Here is a 16143-nt window from a genome sequence, read left to right as displayed (position 1 = left end):
GATAAATAGTAATTTGATTTGGGGGCAGGCCTTCATCTATTTGCACAAACAGTTTCGTAAATGCAACTTTATGTCACCTAATGTAAAAAACATGAAAAGCTCATTTAAGAAACAAGAGCAGGTTTTGAAAGAGAATATTTAGATTTATGTTATCAGTGACAACAAACAAACAACAACTGTGAAACTGCTGTTGACCAATCCCTAAATAAGTCAGGTGCTAGTTTAAGACGTTGGTATTTCCACTCTCATCTGGTTTCTTGCACATTGCAGTTGTACTGATTCTTCTTTTCATCATTCTTCTACACTACAGGGTTTCAACATTTCTTGTTTTACATAGCCATCAGTTTTCCAGTGATGATGTGACCTCCTGAGTTGTGACAACAGTCTTACTTTTCTCAGTCAACTTTCACAGTTTAAATGGACCAGTAGCAGTCTGAGGGTGAGAAGCTAAAAAATCATTGCTCTCTACAGTTTCAACAGCAATGTCGTCTCAGTACTTACTGGGGTTTGGCACAACACTACAGAACCACTGAGCCGTGGGAGATTATTCATGCTGGTAACAGCACAGCACATACTGGTAACAGAAGGGTGACAAAAGTACAAAGGCTGTTAACCACGCACATAAACCATTCTTCCCTAGTTCTTTTGACTATACTGTTAGCTATCAGATCCATGCTATATATAGTCCACTCACATTATTGTCAGCTTATTTTGATAAATTGTGACTATTTTTGCCTTTTCTACTATCTGCGGGCTCATGTAATTGTATGATGTTTTGCCAATTAAGTATGTCTAAAATCAAATTATATATCTGTAAAAATGTCACCAAACTTCACATTTAGAAAACAACAAAAAATCTGGGGCAAATGCTTGCCGTAAATATAACTGCCACCAAAATCAGTGGAGTTGAATTTACTTACTTTAGGGCTTTTGCTTAAAGGCAAAATCTGTTCCATGGCAGACAGAGATTTTTGCTCTCATGCAGTGGTCACAACAATACAAAAGCGTGTGTGTGTGTGTGTGTGTGTGTGTGTGTGTTAGATTAAACCTTTGGTACATAATATTCCAACCATCTAGCAACTCATCACTATGCTCTGCATCTACCCATAAGGAAATCAGTCTTCTAATGAGAAGTGACATTAGAGACGCTTATGCATGACTGAGTGCACAGCAATGCCTCTTTAGCAATACCACTTAAACCAATGCAACTGTTCCTGCATGCTCAAAAGAGCATACAGTTTTTTAAATTATAGTGACCTCACTAGCAACAAAGAATTTAAATGCAAGAGAAAATTCAATTTAAATGTAGCCCTTTTAAAAGTTTCTTTCCGTTTAGATTGAAAAATGCTTATGATCTTTAGGTATCTACATTAGTGAATACAGTACCCATATGGTTCTTCAGGTACTAGCATGAATGGATGTTATCACCCTATTTTGTGCATCATGAGGGTAAGTAAAGTGAGTAAGGCAGTGCAAGACACTTTTACACCACATGAGAAAAAATTATTGTCTTGAGATTAGTATGCAAAAGAAGAATGGAGTGTCTGTGGCTCTTCCTAAGTAAAATAAGACAAGTTTCATACTTCAGGGTGTATCTATACTGTACAGCTGGCCCTACTGAGAAAGCATATTTAAATTGGTGGAATGACGAATTTTGTTGTTCCATTACATGACCTAGCTTTATCATGCCGCGCACACACCTTACATGTCTCAGGTTTCCAACCATACATGGGAATAGAAAAAGACCTTTCTTACTAACAAAAGACCTTTCTTACCATGCTGCGTCTACTTCATTTACACACTGCAAGCTCTTTGGTGCAGCTTTTGTACAGAGTGAATGGGTGCAAAACCCAGCTGGGTGTTTTCCAATCATCCGAAGAAATGATTAGGACACAGATAGTGCCTGAACTTCAGCATATTAATATTCTGGTAAACTTCATGGCAAAATCTGGAGCTATCATGACAGGAGAGACTTTGGGATGAGATTTTCCAATTCAGCCAATATATTTCACACAACGTTATATCTCTAAATACAAATGATGTAAGTATAATATAGAGCTGGTCACTGAAAGTGCAGTTAGGTCTAGTGTTCCCTTACAACAGACAGCAACTGCTTTCTCTTTACTGAAAGACTCTTTTCATACAAGTCCTATGATTAGAGCTGGACAAAGAAAGGAGTTAGATTCTATCCAGGTTGCTCTTCTTATTTTATTTCATCAGTTGATCAGCTGTACTATTTCTTTCTGCACTCTGCATAAGTAGGAATGTATTACTTTACACAGGGGGAGAAAGGTTAAAAATAGCAGAAAAAAATATCTGGAAACCTTACATTAAATCTCAAATGCATTAACCATATTCATAGCCTGACTGACGTGAAACCGATCATGTAAACAGCAAATAAAGAATCAGAGATGAACTGTAAATCTACAGTCTAGAAAGCTACCTTGCCCAGTGTATTCAAAAGAGTCTGCTTCATCAGGAGTGTCAAGGTCATCTACATTGATGTCAATTTCATCTGGCGTGTCCAAATTATCATCAGAAAGCACAGAACCTTCACTCTGGTCCAAAGAGAGATTGATATTTGGAGCAGTAAGCTTTATCCTTCTGGGATGGGAACCATTAAGATCAAGAGAATTTGGAGGTTCTGAAAGAAGAGAAATAAAAAAAGAATTTCATTTTATATGCATAAAATTTGTCTTCCACATATTTAAGAATCACTGGCAAACATACTGGGATAGACCATTTATAGTAACAACAAGCCATTTAAGACCACCTAATATAAAGCAGAAATATCACACATTAATGCTTAAAAAAATAAAACAAGCTTCCACAGGAATGGCAGATGTAGCCGGGAGCACTTGAATTATGTAACATCCAGATTCACTCTTTTTCACAATCAGCCAAAAATCAAGCTTCACACACAATCTGACCCACAGGGTTTAAGAATTTAAAGAGCAATATACAAATCATGAGTTATGAACAAATGCTCTGTTGAATCCAGGAGAAAATAATATGAGTGAACATTCCCTCTAAGTCTCTCTTTTGTTATGCTCTTGCTGCTATCCAAATGGTGCTGATTTGCAAGTAGGAGCTATGTCTTTAGTCTTGACTAAGACAGTATTGTATCCAATACAATAACAGAAATAAAAATACCTCTCAGTCTCATAATCAGCCTTAATTAAAAGTAGTCTTAAATAAAACAAAAGTTAGGTATAGCTCTGTCCCTTGCCACTGCATTAAGTGCCACATTTCAAGGTGTTCTTAGTTCACTTAGACAGTAATCAAATATAAGATAAATAATAGTGATTACTTAAACATCATAGGGACTAAACAAGCAATGACAATAATGCACAAGAGGAAATACTGGCAATTATCATTTGTTAAGTGAAGAAGAAAATTGACTAAATAAAACAAACTTAACAATTTTTCTTTTTTTTAACACTGCACTGACATTTATTTTATTTTACTTTATTTTATTTTACTTTTTTATTTTATTTTACTTTTTATTTTACTTTTTATTTTATTTTATTACCATCACAGAAACACCCTTACCACATAATGAAATTCCAAGGGACTAAGATATAATTAAGGTAATAAGTAAGAGCTTCTCTTACCGGGTCTCATCTCTGTAGAAACGGGGCTTAATACACCCTCAGCAAAGGGGATGTCCATTCCTACATTCTCTTGTACCAACCTAAGAAATAAAATATAAATCAAAACCTTGAAGAGATTCACAAGTTGACCACAATCTCAATATAAGTTGTGTGGTCTCATATGGAACTGTACTTTTCCTCTACCAATCCAGTTTAGAAGTCTGATACCAAATTAATGTAAATGAGAGTTAAACACAGCTGCTGTAATTCCATTATGCAGTTCTTACCACTTATTTACTCATGTCTGTAGAGCCTTTGGAGACTATAGGTCTCACACAGCAACTTTTATTTGGATCAAGACATAGCAGAGTATAATAACAGGCTGGCAAACATCAATGCTTCTCATTCTACACAAATGAAGTTCGTCTTTTGTCATCGGGCAAACAGAACACATCGTTGAGGGAAGCTTCAGCTACTCTTTGCAAACTGCACATCACAGCAAGAGTTTTATAATTATATTTTCACTGCTGTACATACAGTTACTGTATAGCAAAATTCAGATCATGAGGGTTTTTTTCATTCTTTTAATATCATTTGTACTTGAAAACTATTTTGACCCAAATCAGTCATTTTGTAATCCTGAAGAAGCTGATGTCCTGCATTGAAAGCATACAGAAAGCATAAAAGTGAGAAACAAAACTACTTCACACATTTTTGAAGACTAAGATGTTGCAAAATATCCTATCTAGACTACATTTTTAGGAAGATAATAAGAAATTATATTTGATGTAACTACATATGACACATAAAAGGCATTGAGTGGTAAAAATTATAACAAAGGTCTTTGAATGTTTAAAGCAAACTGACTTGAACTGTTTTCATGTTTATTGTCTATTCAAGTATTTTACAAAATGCTTGCTGGAAGGATGGTTCAGATAGGAAAAACATTTTACATTTACAGGACACTCTTGACAGCTTTGATATACACTAAAAATGTGACTCCAAAAAAGCTTTGTTTGTTTAATATTATAGCATTTTTTTTCCTCTATTCCTGTTCCAAACTGTTTTTTTTTAAATGAAAGTTGAAGAATAGAATTTTTACGCTTCAATTAACAGAGATGTGATGAGAGCAAAGTGGGTGCTTTTCTCTGCCACAGCATCGGCTAAACTCTGCTCTGCATGATTCAGCTGAGTGGGTCTGAACAGGCTTGTCTTGTTTCTCTTAAGTTTCCTCCTACCCGTGCTTTCCCCATGAGGACTACCCTCATTACTTCACTGTGTGCAGACAGGACTCTTCTGGCCAATCACTGCTTCAGAGTATGAGTATAGTTTCTGTGATTTCTTGTTAATTTTGCATACATTTAAATATAAATGTGTACATGTAGGCCTAAAGGAGCTGAAGTCTTCGCTGTGTTCAGCATTATAGAAGATCTTTACCCGAAGCCCCATACCATATAATCAGATAGGCAAATCAGTGAACTCACATGTTTTCCCATACAAATAATAGACATGATAAGGTTAGAGCCAACAATGTTTGTGCTTCTCAGCTCATGACCAGGCCTTGTTTCTAAATAAAAATTGACATATATTCTTCTTCCTAACTAGTTTTACTAATTTATCCCCAATTGCTGTAGGTAGATATTTCATAAATACAAAGATTAACCACTTAATGATTTCCACATAAAGCACCAATTCTGGAATATGTATAATCACTGTCAAATAAGACTTGTGGTAGTCTTTCTCTCTGGATAGACAACAGAATGGTAAAGAAATTTGATACAAGTATCCTGCCCATGAGTAAAATGAATAGCATAAATTGCCTGTAATATACCATTTTCTTTTTTTTCTGCATTTTAGTGTTATCTGTGTTTAGAAGCTGTACAGAAAACTAATACACAGAACACCACCACAATTTTCTTAGAAAATGTAAACAAATCATTATAGTCTTTGTCTTCTTTTGGTGTCTGTTCAACCTGTAGTAAAAGATGTGTAGTGAAGTCTAGTTTATTCTTCTAAACTCAGCAGAGACAAATCTGAATTCTAACGACAAGCACTGTCAGTAACAGCTGGATAAGGTAAGAAATCATAGTGCTGGAAAAAGCGTAAGGAAACAATGAATACTTCTAATCCATTTTAAATTCAGATTAAGATTTTATGTTAGGCTTTATTAAGCTTACTAACTGTAATAAATAAGAAAATTCCCAAATTATATCAGCTCAGGAATACTCAGATGATGACTTACAGGTGCTCAAGGGTGAATATTTTGGCTGGACTGAAGGGGGTTTGAACATTAACATACAAACCATTCATTTATAAAATTATCTTATACCCTCATCACACCAAAAGATAATTCCTCACTGAACAAGCTTCAGAAATCATTGCAGGTACTGATTTGAAGTGAAATGCTCTTCTTTCAAGTTGTGTGAAGAGCAAGTTACAGAAGAACAGTGAATTTTTTTGACTTCTTGTATTAAAAAGAGGTGATATTCTCTGCAATAAGCCTGTAAAAATGTTTGAGCGAAATTAAGAATACCGTACATCTCCTCTGTACGATAAGATCATGGATGAATTTTATATATGCTATGCCTACAGAAACTGACAATATAATTTGACAAAGCAATGTCCCACAATTCACTCAGAATTTTATGAGTTGCCTAGAATTTTAGCAATGCCTGGCATAAATTAGGATAATTCATAACATTTCTTGGATTGCTGGGAAACTACTTTTCTCCCTGTGGCATCTTGGCCCCCTTTTTTTTTTATATATAAAAAAAAAAAGGGTATGTGCTTGGAGCAGGCATTGCTGTTTTCTCTGGAATCTCTTACACTTTCACAACATAATTTTCAAATGTTTTTCTGCTTTCAGTTGGACTACCACAGCTGAGTTAAAACCAGACATTTTATGTTACAGATGTGCTCACAAGAATGGTACATTTCTAGGGAATCAAAAGATGTTTATCTTTTGATAAATATGTTTCATATTCTTTGATTTGAATTTCTACTGAAGTACAGCTACTGCTACAGGCAAAATATTCAAAGAATATCTGTCGCTTAGGCATTACAAGTAAACAGCATGAGAATCTGTCTGACAATCTCTAACTTTAAAAATGACGTGCCATTAACATAAAGTCAATAGTCCATATCATTCTTATTGGGATATTTGATCTGGGAAGCAAGAGCCTGTTTACTACCAAATAAATAGTCAACAGACTTCTCAGAGAAGTAAGAGAAAAGCTGTTTTGGAGTAAGTCATGTTTTCCTAGAACCCTTCTGCGTTACCCAAACAGATTAAAAGATTCCTTGCCAGATGTGCATGTTCTATGTTCAGGCAAAGTTCATATTTTCAAAAAGCCTTAATTAATACTTATTCAGTCAAAAATTAATAGGCAATACAGACATCTTTCAAATCTGGTGGCTTTAGATAGCAGGTTTAGTCAACAGAGGGCATGGCTTCTGTTACACTGTACCTCAACACATGTCTCTGGTGGTGTTCTTCAGACAGTTCTTCCCCATCAGTGTGAGAATGAGCAAGATATGGATGAAGTTTGTTTTCTGCAGACATAGCTGCTTGTCTCCTGACAGATTTTGTGAGCATGTTATGCTGACTAACTCAATGCCTTGCAGAGGAATTTCTGGCTGTGCATAAGCTGAGAGAGCACCAGGTCTCAACAGCTCTTCGGAGGAAATCTAGTAATGAAGGATGGACTATATAAACTTAAATCAAGCAGCTATCTCCTTCTTTTCCCATGGACTACTTCACATAATCCCCAAATTCTGGTTTACAAAATTCCTTGCCTTTCATACAGGTGCAACTGATGCTGTGGATGATATGGCCAAAATCAAAAAAAGAAAAAGAAAACATTTTTTTTTCCCCTTTCAGTGAATGCTCCTTGTTGAAGAAGTAAATTAAGCTACTTTAGAAAGCTTCATTCTAATCAGGTATGATTTAGTTGACTGATTAAAAAAAAAGAAAAAAAAAAGTTCTTTCACTCGGAACTAAGGTCAAAGTAAAATAAGCTTTTTGTGTCATAAATGACTTCTTTTATGTTAACACACAGATCAGTCATTTAAGGATCAGCTGCACTGGGAATCAAGTTACTGCATATTTGCTTTGATAACTCAGGTCTACGTAGCTGTTCAGAAGTAGCTAAAACAAAATCTATTTCTCAAAGATGTTTCAGAGCAAGATGCCAAATTCTTGGTTGGGAGTGGTGGGGGGACACAACAGAGACTGGAGGCTGAAATCCTTTCCTTACTTTTTCTTGAACCTGGCATTCCTGTATTTCAATAAATCTTTAAATACTTCTTAGTATCCTCTCCAGTCAGTATTTCTCAGAATAAAAGTTATCCTCCCTGACTTTTCTAGATATAGCAGCATTCTGCTCTTTTGGAAAGAGCAGCTCTGAATATTCACAGCAGTATGTCATAATCCCTATGGGCTGTGCTGCCTCACCCTTGTGTCATACGTGATATATCACCAGTTTCCTGAGATGTGCTGCAGCTATTACAAATCAAGAAGTTAAATTCTTTAGTCTAAAACAAATAAGCTCTCCAATGTATTGCTCTGATGAACACCTGCAATCTGCAAGAGAGAGCAACGTTAATCCAACCTTTCTAAACTGAATCCCTCCACTCCAATCCACCACAACCCAGTCAGACTTTCAATGTTACACATTTTCCAGACTTCTGGGCTCACCAATACAAAAGTTTTAATCTGACATGGAACCTACTACTGCAAAACACTTTTCCTAATCAAGTAAATTATGTTTGTTCCACGCTGTTCCCTCTATACAAAGTAATACTTTTACATTTTTGTAAGATATTGAAGGCTTTTATGAAGTTTCCAAAGCAGGATTAGTGAAAGGAATGACAGAGATGAAATCACCTTAACTCATATTACTACATGCTTGTTTTTGAAACTAAATGGGAGGAGGGGAGATGAAGTATAGTGAAAAGGTTATTCAGAGACCAGACATCTGGCTTTTTTCATCTTCTCAAATTCCACATGTTACGCAGGTACACCCTGCTCTCGGATGAAATAAAAGTCTTGCTTATAGACCATTGTCTCACTAATTTGCAGCAGAAAATTGAGCTATTTGAAGGAATAATGTACAAACTGTGAAATTTTAGGGGCAAGAACAAGGTTAGGGAACTCCATCTCTTCCCCGATTTGCTTTTGCAGAGCATACCCCGCACAAAGCGACTCTCACTGGGCCCCCCGGCCCCCACCCGGTAACTCCACTGGTACACAAACACCAGGACCACAAAAGAAGAAAGGAGAACTTGAGGGACTGGACATGACAATCAAGTATTTTCCGTGAAAGGTATAAAAAAACCCACCTTGGTTTTTATCCATTAACGCCTGTCAGCTGGCTCTCAGCAGGGCTCCCCTGGGAAGCACCCTCACGACTGAAGGTGTAAGCAGGGGTCAGCGTCTTGCCAGGCCACGGCCAGAGCACGCAGCACCTTGTGCTAGGTGGTATTAAAGTCAACCTGCTGCAGCATTTAGGCTGCTCCACCAGCAGGATGCCTAACCACTCCAGGACAAGCTGATAACTGATAACAAGCTGTTCTTCTATGCTCAGAAAGAACAGGAAGCCTCCAAGGTGGAGCCGACAGCAAATCTTTAAGAACTCCACAAATGGGAATTTATTTCAGAAATCTACTGAGAAAAAGTGTTTTCTTAATTGCTATATTCCTCTCCAGATTACAATTCTGTGCTACTGAACAGAGTACTCTTATATTTACATGCATCCAACGCATCTCAACAGATAGCTAGCTAACTTACAAGGGGTGTTTTGCTGTCATCCATCTTTGTAGCTACTCCAACACTCCCCTCACCACACATAAAATAACAGCAAAATCCATTCCATTACCACTAATAAACACATGAAACATTATTTCCTTTTTAGAACAAAAACTGTTTTGCATTTATAACCAAACAAAACATCTTTCTTTCATGTTATATACTGTGTTTTAAAATAACAGCAAGTACCTATTTTCTGAAAATATTTCTCTCACATGGCGTGCTCAGTTACAGAACTCAAAACTACAACAAAAAAGATAAAATACAGTCATTCTGTCCCCTGTTTTAAAAATAGTATGATTCTTCTGCTTACAGAAACAACTCCATAAGCTCCATACAACTGCAACGTGCTGTTTTGGAGACCTTTATTGCTAATGGCTTAATAACAAATCCTAACGTAATTTGCATGTATTTGCATTTTGATAATTATCATCCATTGAGGATGGATAGAAATGTTCTGCAAGCAATGTTAGAGAACTTTTGGACAACTTTAACAGCTGTGCCTACAGTCAAAAGGAGATACCATAGGAAATAAAGTGTGATTATGTAACATTGAAAAAAGAAAAACTGATAAAATATGGGGTGTAGTCTGAGAAAAATTTGACAAAAATATACAGGAAGCAACAGAGAAAGATGCCACGAATATTATTACCAAACAACCAGCTGGACTGTGCAGTAAGAGAAGAAGAAATATATTAACAAACACAGCCATTAAAACCAACCTTCAAAATTACTCTCTAAAACTAGTTATTTGCTACAAATTTTCAGACAATACACAAAAATTTCTACAGTTGCCTCTTCACTGATAAAGGAGACTGCAGTGTGCAAAATTTATGATCCCTAAACCATAGTGGAGTATGCAGCAAATGAAAGCGACACAGACTGCAGAATTCAGTCTGTATCAATCAGAGACTGCTTCAGCAACACCTACATACCAAGAAAAAGAACATATTGGAAGGAATCCACTCCAGAAAATCTGAGACCAGGAAAAAAAAAATATTACTTTTACTCACAGCTGTGTAAAATAATTATATTGTATACAGGTTACTTATAAAAAATAATTAATTTTATAACCTCCTGAGAGCTGCATTTAGCAACCATATGTTAGAATACTAAATTAACTGTTTTTCTATTGCTATTTATTTGGTACCTCTTAAACACAAATTAGTTCAGGAAAAGCCTATAGCTTGAGTGCTGGAATTTATGCCTAGCACAAGACTTTATTCCTGCTTCTAGATGCAAAACAAAACCCCCAAAATTATCTGTGCTGTCTTGTTTAAGCTAAAAACTTTATTAATCAAGCATCTGTGCAAATGGCAGCTAATCATTTTCATGCTCCCGCACAGTAGATAAACACATGCTAATATTCCCATTTTACAGAGAAACAAGTCATTCACTTTCTCAATAGCCACAGAATAAACCATTGCTAAAAATTAGTCAAGGTCATGATTCCCTAGTTTTTCATGTTTTGCTCTTCAGATTTAAAGCTTCTTTTAACTGATTGTGCTGTTAGTTGATCCTTTCCATATGCCATTTTTTTTGCTCCATTTTCAGCATCAACGTTGGATAAAAAAAAGCTAGGCATGTCTGTAAGAAGTAATATGTTTGGTGCAGGAAAATGTTGTCTTCTAGCCAAAAGATTTAGTTTGTTTTCATTTTTATATGTTAACTGGAACATGATAAAATTCTGAATTCGGGTCAATGAATATTTTTAATGGTTTTTTATAAAAACGTTTTCTAGCCTCCAAATAACTTTATTTTTTAGTGTCCGTTTATCTATCCATTTTGTTCCTTGCTCCTTGTCTTAGCTCAATACCATAAGTCTCGATTTTTTTTCAGGTAGCCACTCAGAATAGTAGTCTGTCCCATCTGCTCTTATCAATTTAAGCCTGTTAAAATATAAAAGCTGCTGTTCTTAAGCACACGCTGCTGCTTTCACTGCTGCGAGGCAGCCACAGGCTGTCTGTTCTGAATCCTTGCCAGCTCCCTCCCTGTGCCACAGCACAAGAGAAGCAGGCAAAGGCAGGGATAGATGCAGGGAGCCACTGAAGGACAAATCTAAATAAATAGGTGAGTGATAACGCAATTCACTAGGCTATTTCAGCAACCTTACAAACATGCTCATAGATCAGGAAGGCTTACAAAAGGAATCCTTGGCCCCAGGTTTCTTTGATTATCTGTGACTTCCAGCCACACGAAATAAAAAAGAATCTCCATGCAGAATGAAGAAAAATGAGGATTTATTTAAATTCCAGACCTGGATGTCCTGTTGACATGGGGTCTTAGGAATGCAAGCCAGGCTGGCAATACCTGCAGGTAATCCCAGAGCCCCCAGAATTCCTTTCCTAGGTGTTTGTGTTCAGCAGGTCATAGGATGCCGTAGGAAAGACAGTGCAACCCAGAGAACAACTATTCAGTACCTTATGTTGTACTTTATGCATGCCTAAGCATTATTTACTGTGCACTGTTCAAACAGTGCTCTAAATGATCAGTCCTTTCGAGGGCTTTTCAGAGGTGCTAATCACCTGAGCATTAGGCATTTCCAAACATTATTTAACTTTACTCTGGACAACAGATTTTATGTGTTGGGGCAATGAATTATTCATTATTACAGAAGTGAAACACAGAAAATAACTCTGAAAGTCTCATTTATTGGCAGCTCCTAAAATATGATGCCTAATAAACTTGGGGTTTTTTGATTTTTTTTTTTTCTGAATATGGAGTATTTTATAACATCTCCTATATGCCAGTACACATCTTCAAGACTAGCTGTCCCTGAAAAAGATTGGCACAGTCAGGGCCCAGTGGCTTCACTTTGGCATCCTCAGAAAGAATAAATCAGACAGGTGTCAGAAAAGAAGGACACGAGCAATTCAAGCACCTGCTGACTAATGATCTACCCTGCACCACCTAAGAACCCAGTAGCACAGGCAGAAAGAGAAAACAATTCTTGTGGGCAGTGTTAGCTGCCTGTACCCATGAAATAGCACCATCTCCAATGATGCCTTTTACTGTGCACTGCAGAAGCCTGCTGGGCATTTCCTAATTTCACCATTTTAACCATATTCTCTTAACACAGTATTTTGTTTGCAAAAGCATGTAAAGTAGATAGAGAATAACAAATATCGAGGTGGAAATAATATGCCACTTGATATCTACCTGCTCTGCTTTGGTATTGGACTCACATACCGCCATATGGTCTTGTGCTTGGACCAGCATCTCTCCTCTGTTATGCGCTCAGCTTAACCGAGACAGCAGAAAATTACTGGAATCGATAACACAAAGTTGGAGAGCCTGTGTGATGGGTGCTCCTCCATCGATTCTGGAAGATCAGAAGGTCTGGCAAGGAGCTACGTGGCTTCAGAGTAACATTAGCATTTAGAAGGCTTGTTTAAACTTATCTCTCTCCTCTGCATTTAATACATGTTGTTAATATTCTACAAATAACATCTAAATGATCTGTTAATCAACAACTACCATTGAACAAATGCTACAAATACACTGTAAGAAGGTAATACCAGCAGAGAAAGGAGGAGTCAAGGATCTTTTACATCAGATTGACTTGAAGTATAACCTGAAAATATATGTTGTTTGAAAATTACATATATGTTTTTAAATTATCAAAACATTAGTCCTAGTTGCATATTTAGGATCTGTTTCCCAACACCCACTTACATTGAATAATTAATTATTCCTTCATAAAACTCCGTTTTAGGTTATTTATTCCTCACTTTAAAACCAGCTTTCCTTCCAGCATGTGCAGTTCACAGGGACCATTTTCCTGCCAAATCATGCTGTCTAAAGCACTCCTCAGAATACCTGCAGTTCCAACTAATGCAGTTGGCACATGAACAGCACTTAAAAAAGCAGCATGCATTCTATACCCAGTGCAGCCATCTGCACTTCCAGGATGTATGCTAATTGTTTGAGAGTAGGTAACAGGGTGGACGCTGCTGGATCAGAAGCAGAAAATCTTTAGGAAGTAGTACATTTTACGCCCGACGGAGCTTCTTCAGTGGAGTTTTGAGAAGTCCCCTCCAACCATTACTACAGTCTACAACTTATTAAACACGTGTACTCTCAGATGAAGACATGTTGGGATGCCTCTGACTTCTCTTAACCATTAGTAATAACCATTAGTTCTGCAACTGAACTAACGTGTCAACTTAGTGGCTATTTCCTCTTTTCTACTTTGCTTTTCTGTAGTATTGTCAACTTTTGCATTGCTCAATGGACTTGTTTCCCTGAATGTATGAATGCCAACAAGTACAATGATGATTATACTGTTTACCAAATACAAATAGCCAGAATCAAGTGTTTGAACGAATGATCCTATGACAGATGAATCCTGTCTTACTCACATGCTAAAACATGTTTAGGGACAATTTTCAGAGCTGCTAACTGTAAGAACTCACTTAACATTAATATATACAGATTCATGGCACTTTTATCAGTCTGTTTATTAAAACATTAGGATTTTGCTAACATTCCCTCGATTTCAAGCCTAGCCTTTGCACAATTCATAATATACTGATAAATATGAAAAGATACAACAACATTTTTATAAGGTATGATTTCTATCTTTTCCTCTCTTTGCAATGCTTTTTTCCTGGTCCTATTTATTTCTTGATTCCTTATCCTTCTATTTGCCACCCAACCAACTTCTATTCTTTTAGTACCTTAAATCTTGTTAATTTGTTAATCTACTCTCTTCTTCTCATTTCTATGTCACTGTACCCCCAAATTTCCATTTTTTCCTTCTTAATATAACCATGAGTTCATAATTTATGATGAATATTTTTATAATTTATAATCATCTTATCTACCAAAGACTAAAAATAACTATTCTACAAATACCTATGGAAACTAACTGCTACCTTTTCCCTATCTTGGCCATAACTGATCTATAGTAAAGGCTCTAAAAAAATGGTTTTGTTAAATCTTATTCTCTCTGAGTTGTCACGGACGTAGCAGATAACAGGGGAATGTAACAACACAGAATACTGAGCAGGAATTTTAACTGGGGAGACTAAACTGGAAACATCCTAACAGGTGCAAATTGGTGACTGAAATGATACCATCCCTAGTAGCTTATTTATGGCCTGGGAAAAACAGAGGAAAAGCCCAGCCATGAGCCATCATGGCACGTAAGCTCTGCTGAAGCAGTAAAACCAGCACCAAAGGCAGCAGCCTTGCGGACTACTTGCACTGGCAGGAGGTGCTTACAGCAGGGACAGTGGTCAGGCCCTGCAGCAGGCAGGTCCAAAAAACCTTATGCTAAGGGGTGTGAGGGAAGCAGAAAGCCACCAGTTATCTTCAGAAGTAAATATTTGCTTCTGCTGAGTTGCAAGGGTCCCAGAAGCAGCAGAAAATTAAAAACCAACATAACTGTGGGAGAGACAAGGTTGTCAGACTGAGCAAAAATGCAGTGAGAGTGCAAAAAGAAATGCCAGACTGAAGAAGTAATGCAAAGGAATGAGGTGAGAAAATGCAGCTCCCTGTTTTCCCCACAAGGCACTCCTCATACATTTTAGCCTTGCAGACACAATGGCAAGGTTAGCTACATGGTCTGGTACTTTAGACAATCTGTAAAAGGTGTACCCTGCTGGGCAGCTGTCCATCACATCCAGCTCTTCAGAGTTTGCTGCCAGTATTTTCTGCTAAGGAGGGTGATCTTGTTCTTCTAGGACAGCATCAGCTTTCACCTGGCAGCAGGAAATAAGCCTTCTGCTGTCCAGTTTTCACAGCTGCAGTGGCTATAGAGTCTACATTATATGCTAAGTATTAATTAGAAATAACTGAGTAAGTTAATTCATAAATTAGAAATAACTGAGTAAGTTAATTCATAAATTTCCATAGCTGCTAAACCACTTCTTTCAATATCCAAATTCTTTCAATATCCAAAGGAAAAAAAAAAAAAAGCAGGTAAACTAAGAAAACTGTTGAGCAATTGGTCTTTTACACCCATTCTCCTTCTCTACCTCAGTCTTGTATTCTGCTCCTGTAGCACCATGTTTTCCTCAGTATTTGTACAGGGCCTGATAGGAAGTGTCTCTGATATTGGGGACACTACAGTGATACAAATAGCTCACAAGTGCTGCCAGAATCATATTCTCATGTATACATTATTTCTTCATAAGTCTGTGCACTACATATTTTATCTGAATGGTAAGACTGTACTTTAACATCGTTTTTCCCCTCTCTTTCTATACATGCAACATAACTGTTAGATAACACTGTTTTCTTGCTAGTGCTGAATATTATGGGAATGTCACAAAGCAAAAAAAAAGACTGCTTGTAGTAGGATCTAAGTTTTTTAAGCAGTAAATATATGCCAATGCTAGGCTTGTCTCTAATTACACGAACTTTCTACAGCAATGTCCAGGTTTACACAGGGACAAATAGCGGACAGACTCATTAAAGACAGGAATAAATAGGCTATTTTAGACCCCCCACATACCCCTGTCCCCCAAGAGAGAATAGGTGGGGGAACACAGCAGCCCTGGAGAAGTATCTTGGCAGGGTAAGAATTTGTGTGTCATTTCCTCCCGCTCCCCGCAGCTGCCTTAATGCCTCCTGACAGTGCTGCTGGAGCTGTGTGCATTCTCCCTTTCTCGACATAGCTCTGCTTCCCAAGCATATTAATAAAGATAAGACCAGAGATGACATCTCTGCCTGCCCCTTATTCACTTACAGTGCTAAATGCACCTACCAACCCTGCATGTATTTCCTTGCATGTTGGTC

General features: G+C 37.1%; 1 protein-coding gene across 7 annotated transcripts in view; it reads right to left on the bottom strand.

Moving 5' to 3' along the window:
• The window catches only part of PRUNE2 (prune homolog 2 with BCH domain), a 139279-nt gene that overhangs the window by 23736 nt on the left and 99400 nt on the right, over positions 1 to 16143 (bottom strand). For all 7 annotated transcript variants that reach the window (XM_066987970.1, XM_066987971.1, XM_066987972.1 and 4 more), the window contains 2 exons: positions 3615 to 3694; positions 2444 to 2644 (listed from right to left, as the gene is read on the bottom strand). In XM_066987970.1, the coding sequence (XP_066844071.1) occupies positions 2444 to 2644; positions 3615 to 3694 (281 nt within the window). The remainder of the gene's footprint in view (positions 1 to 2443; positions 2645 to 3614; positions 3695 to 16143) is intronic.

The sequence above is a fragment of the Anser cygnoides genome, chromosome Z, assembly GCF_040182565.1.
Source record: "Anser cygnoides isolate HZ-2024a breed goose chromosome Z, Taihu_goose_T2T_genome, whole genome shotgun sequence".
In the NCBI taxonomy this organism is placed as follows: domain Eukaryota; kingdom Metazoa; phylum Chordata; class Aves; order Anseriformes; family Anatidae; genus Anser; species Anser cygnoides.
The sequence above is the reverse complement of the archived record's forward strand: the minus strand, read 5'-3'. Positions and strand labels throughout refer to the sequence as shown.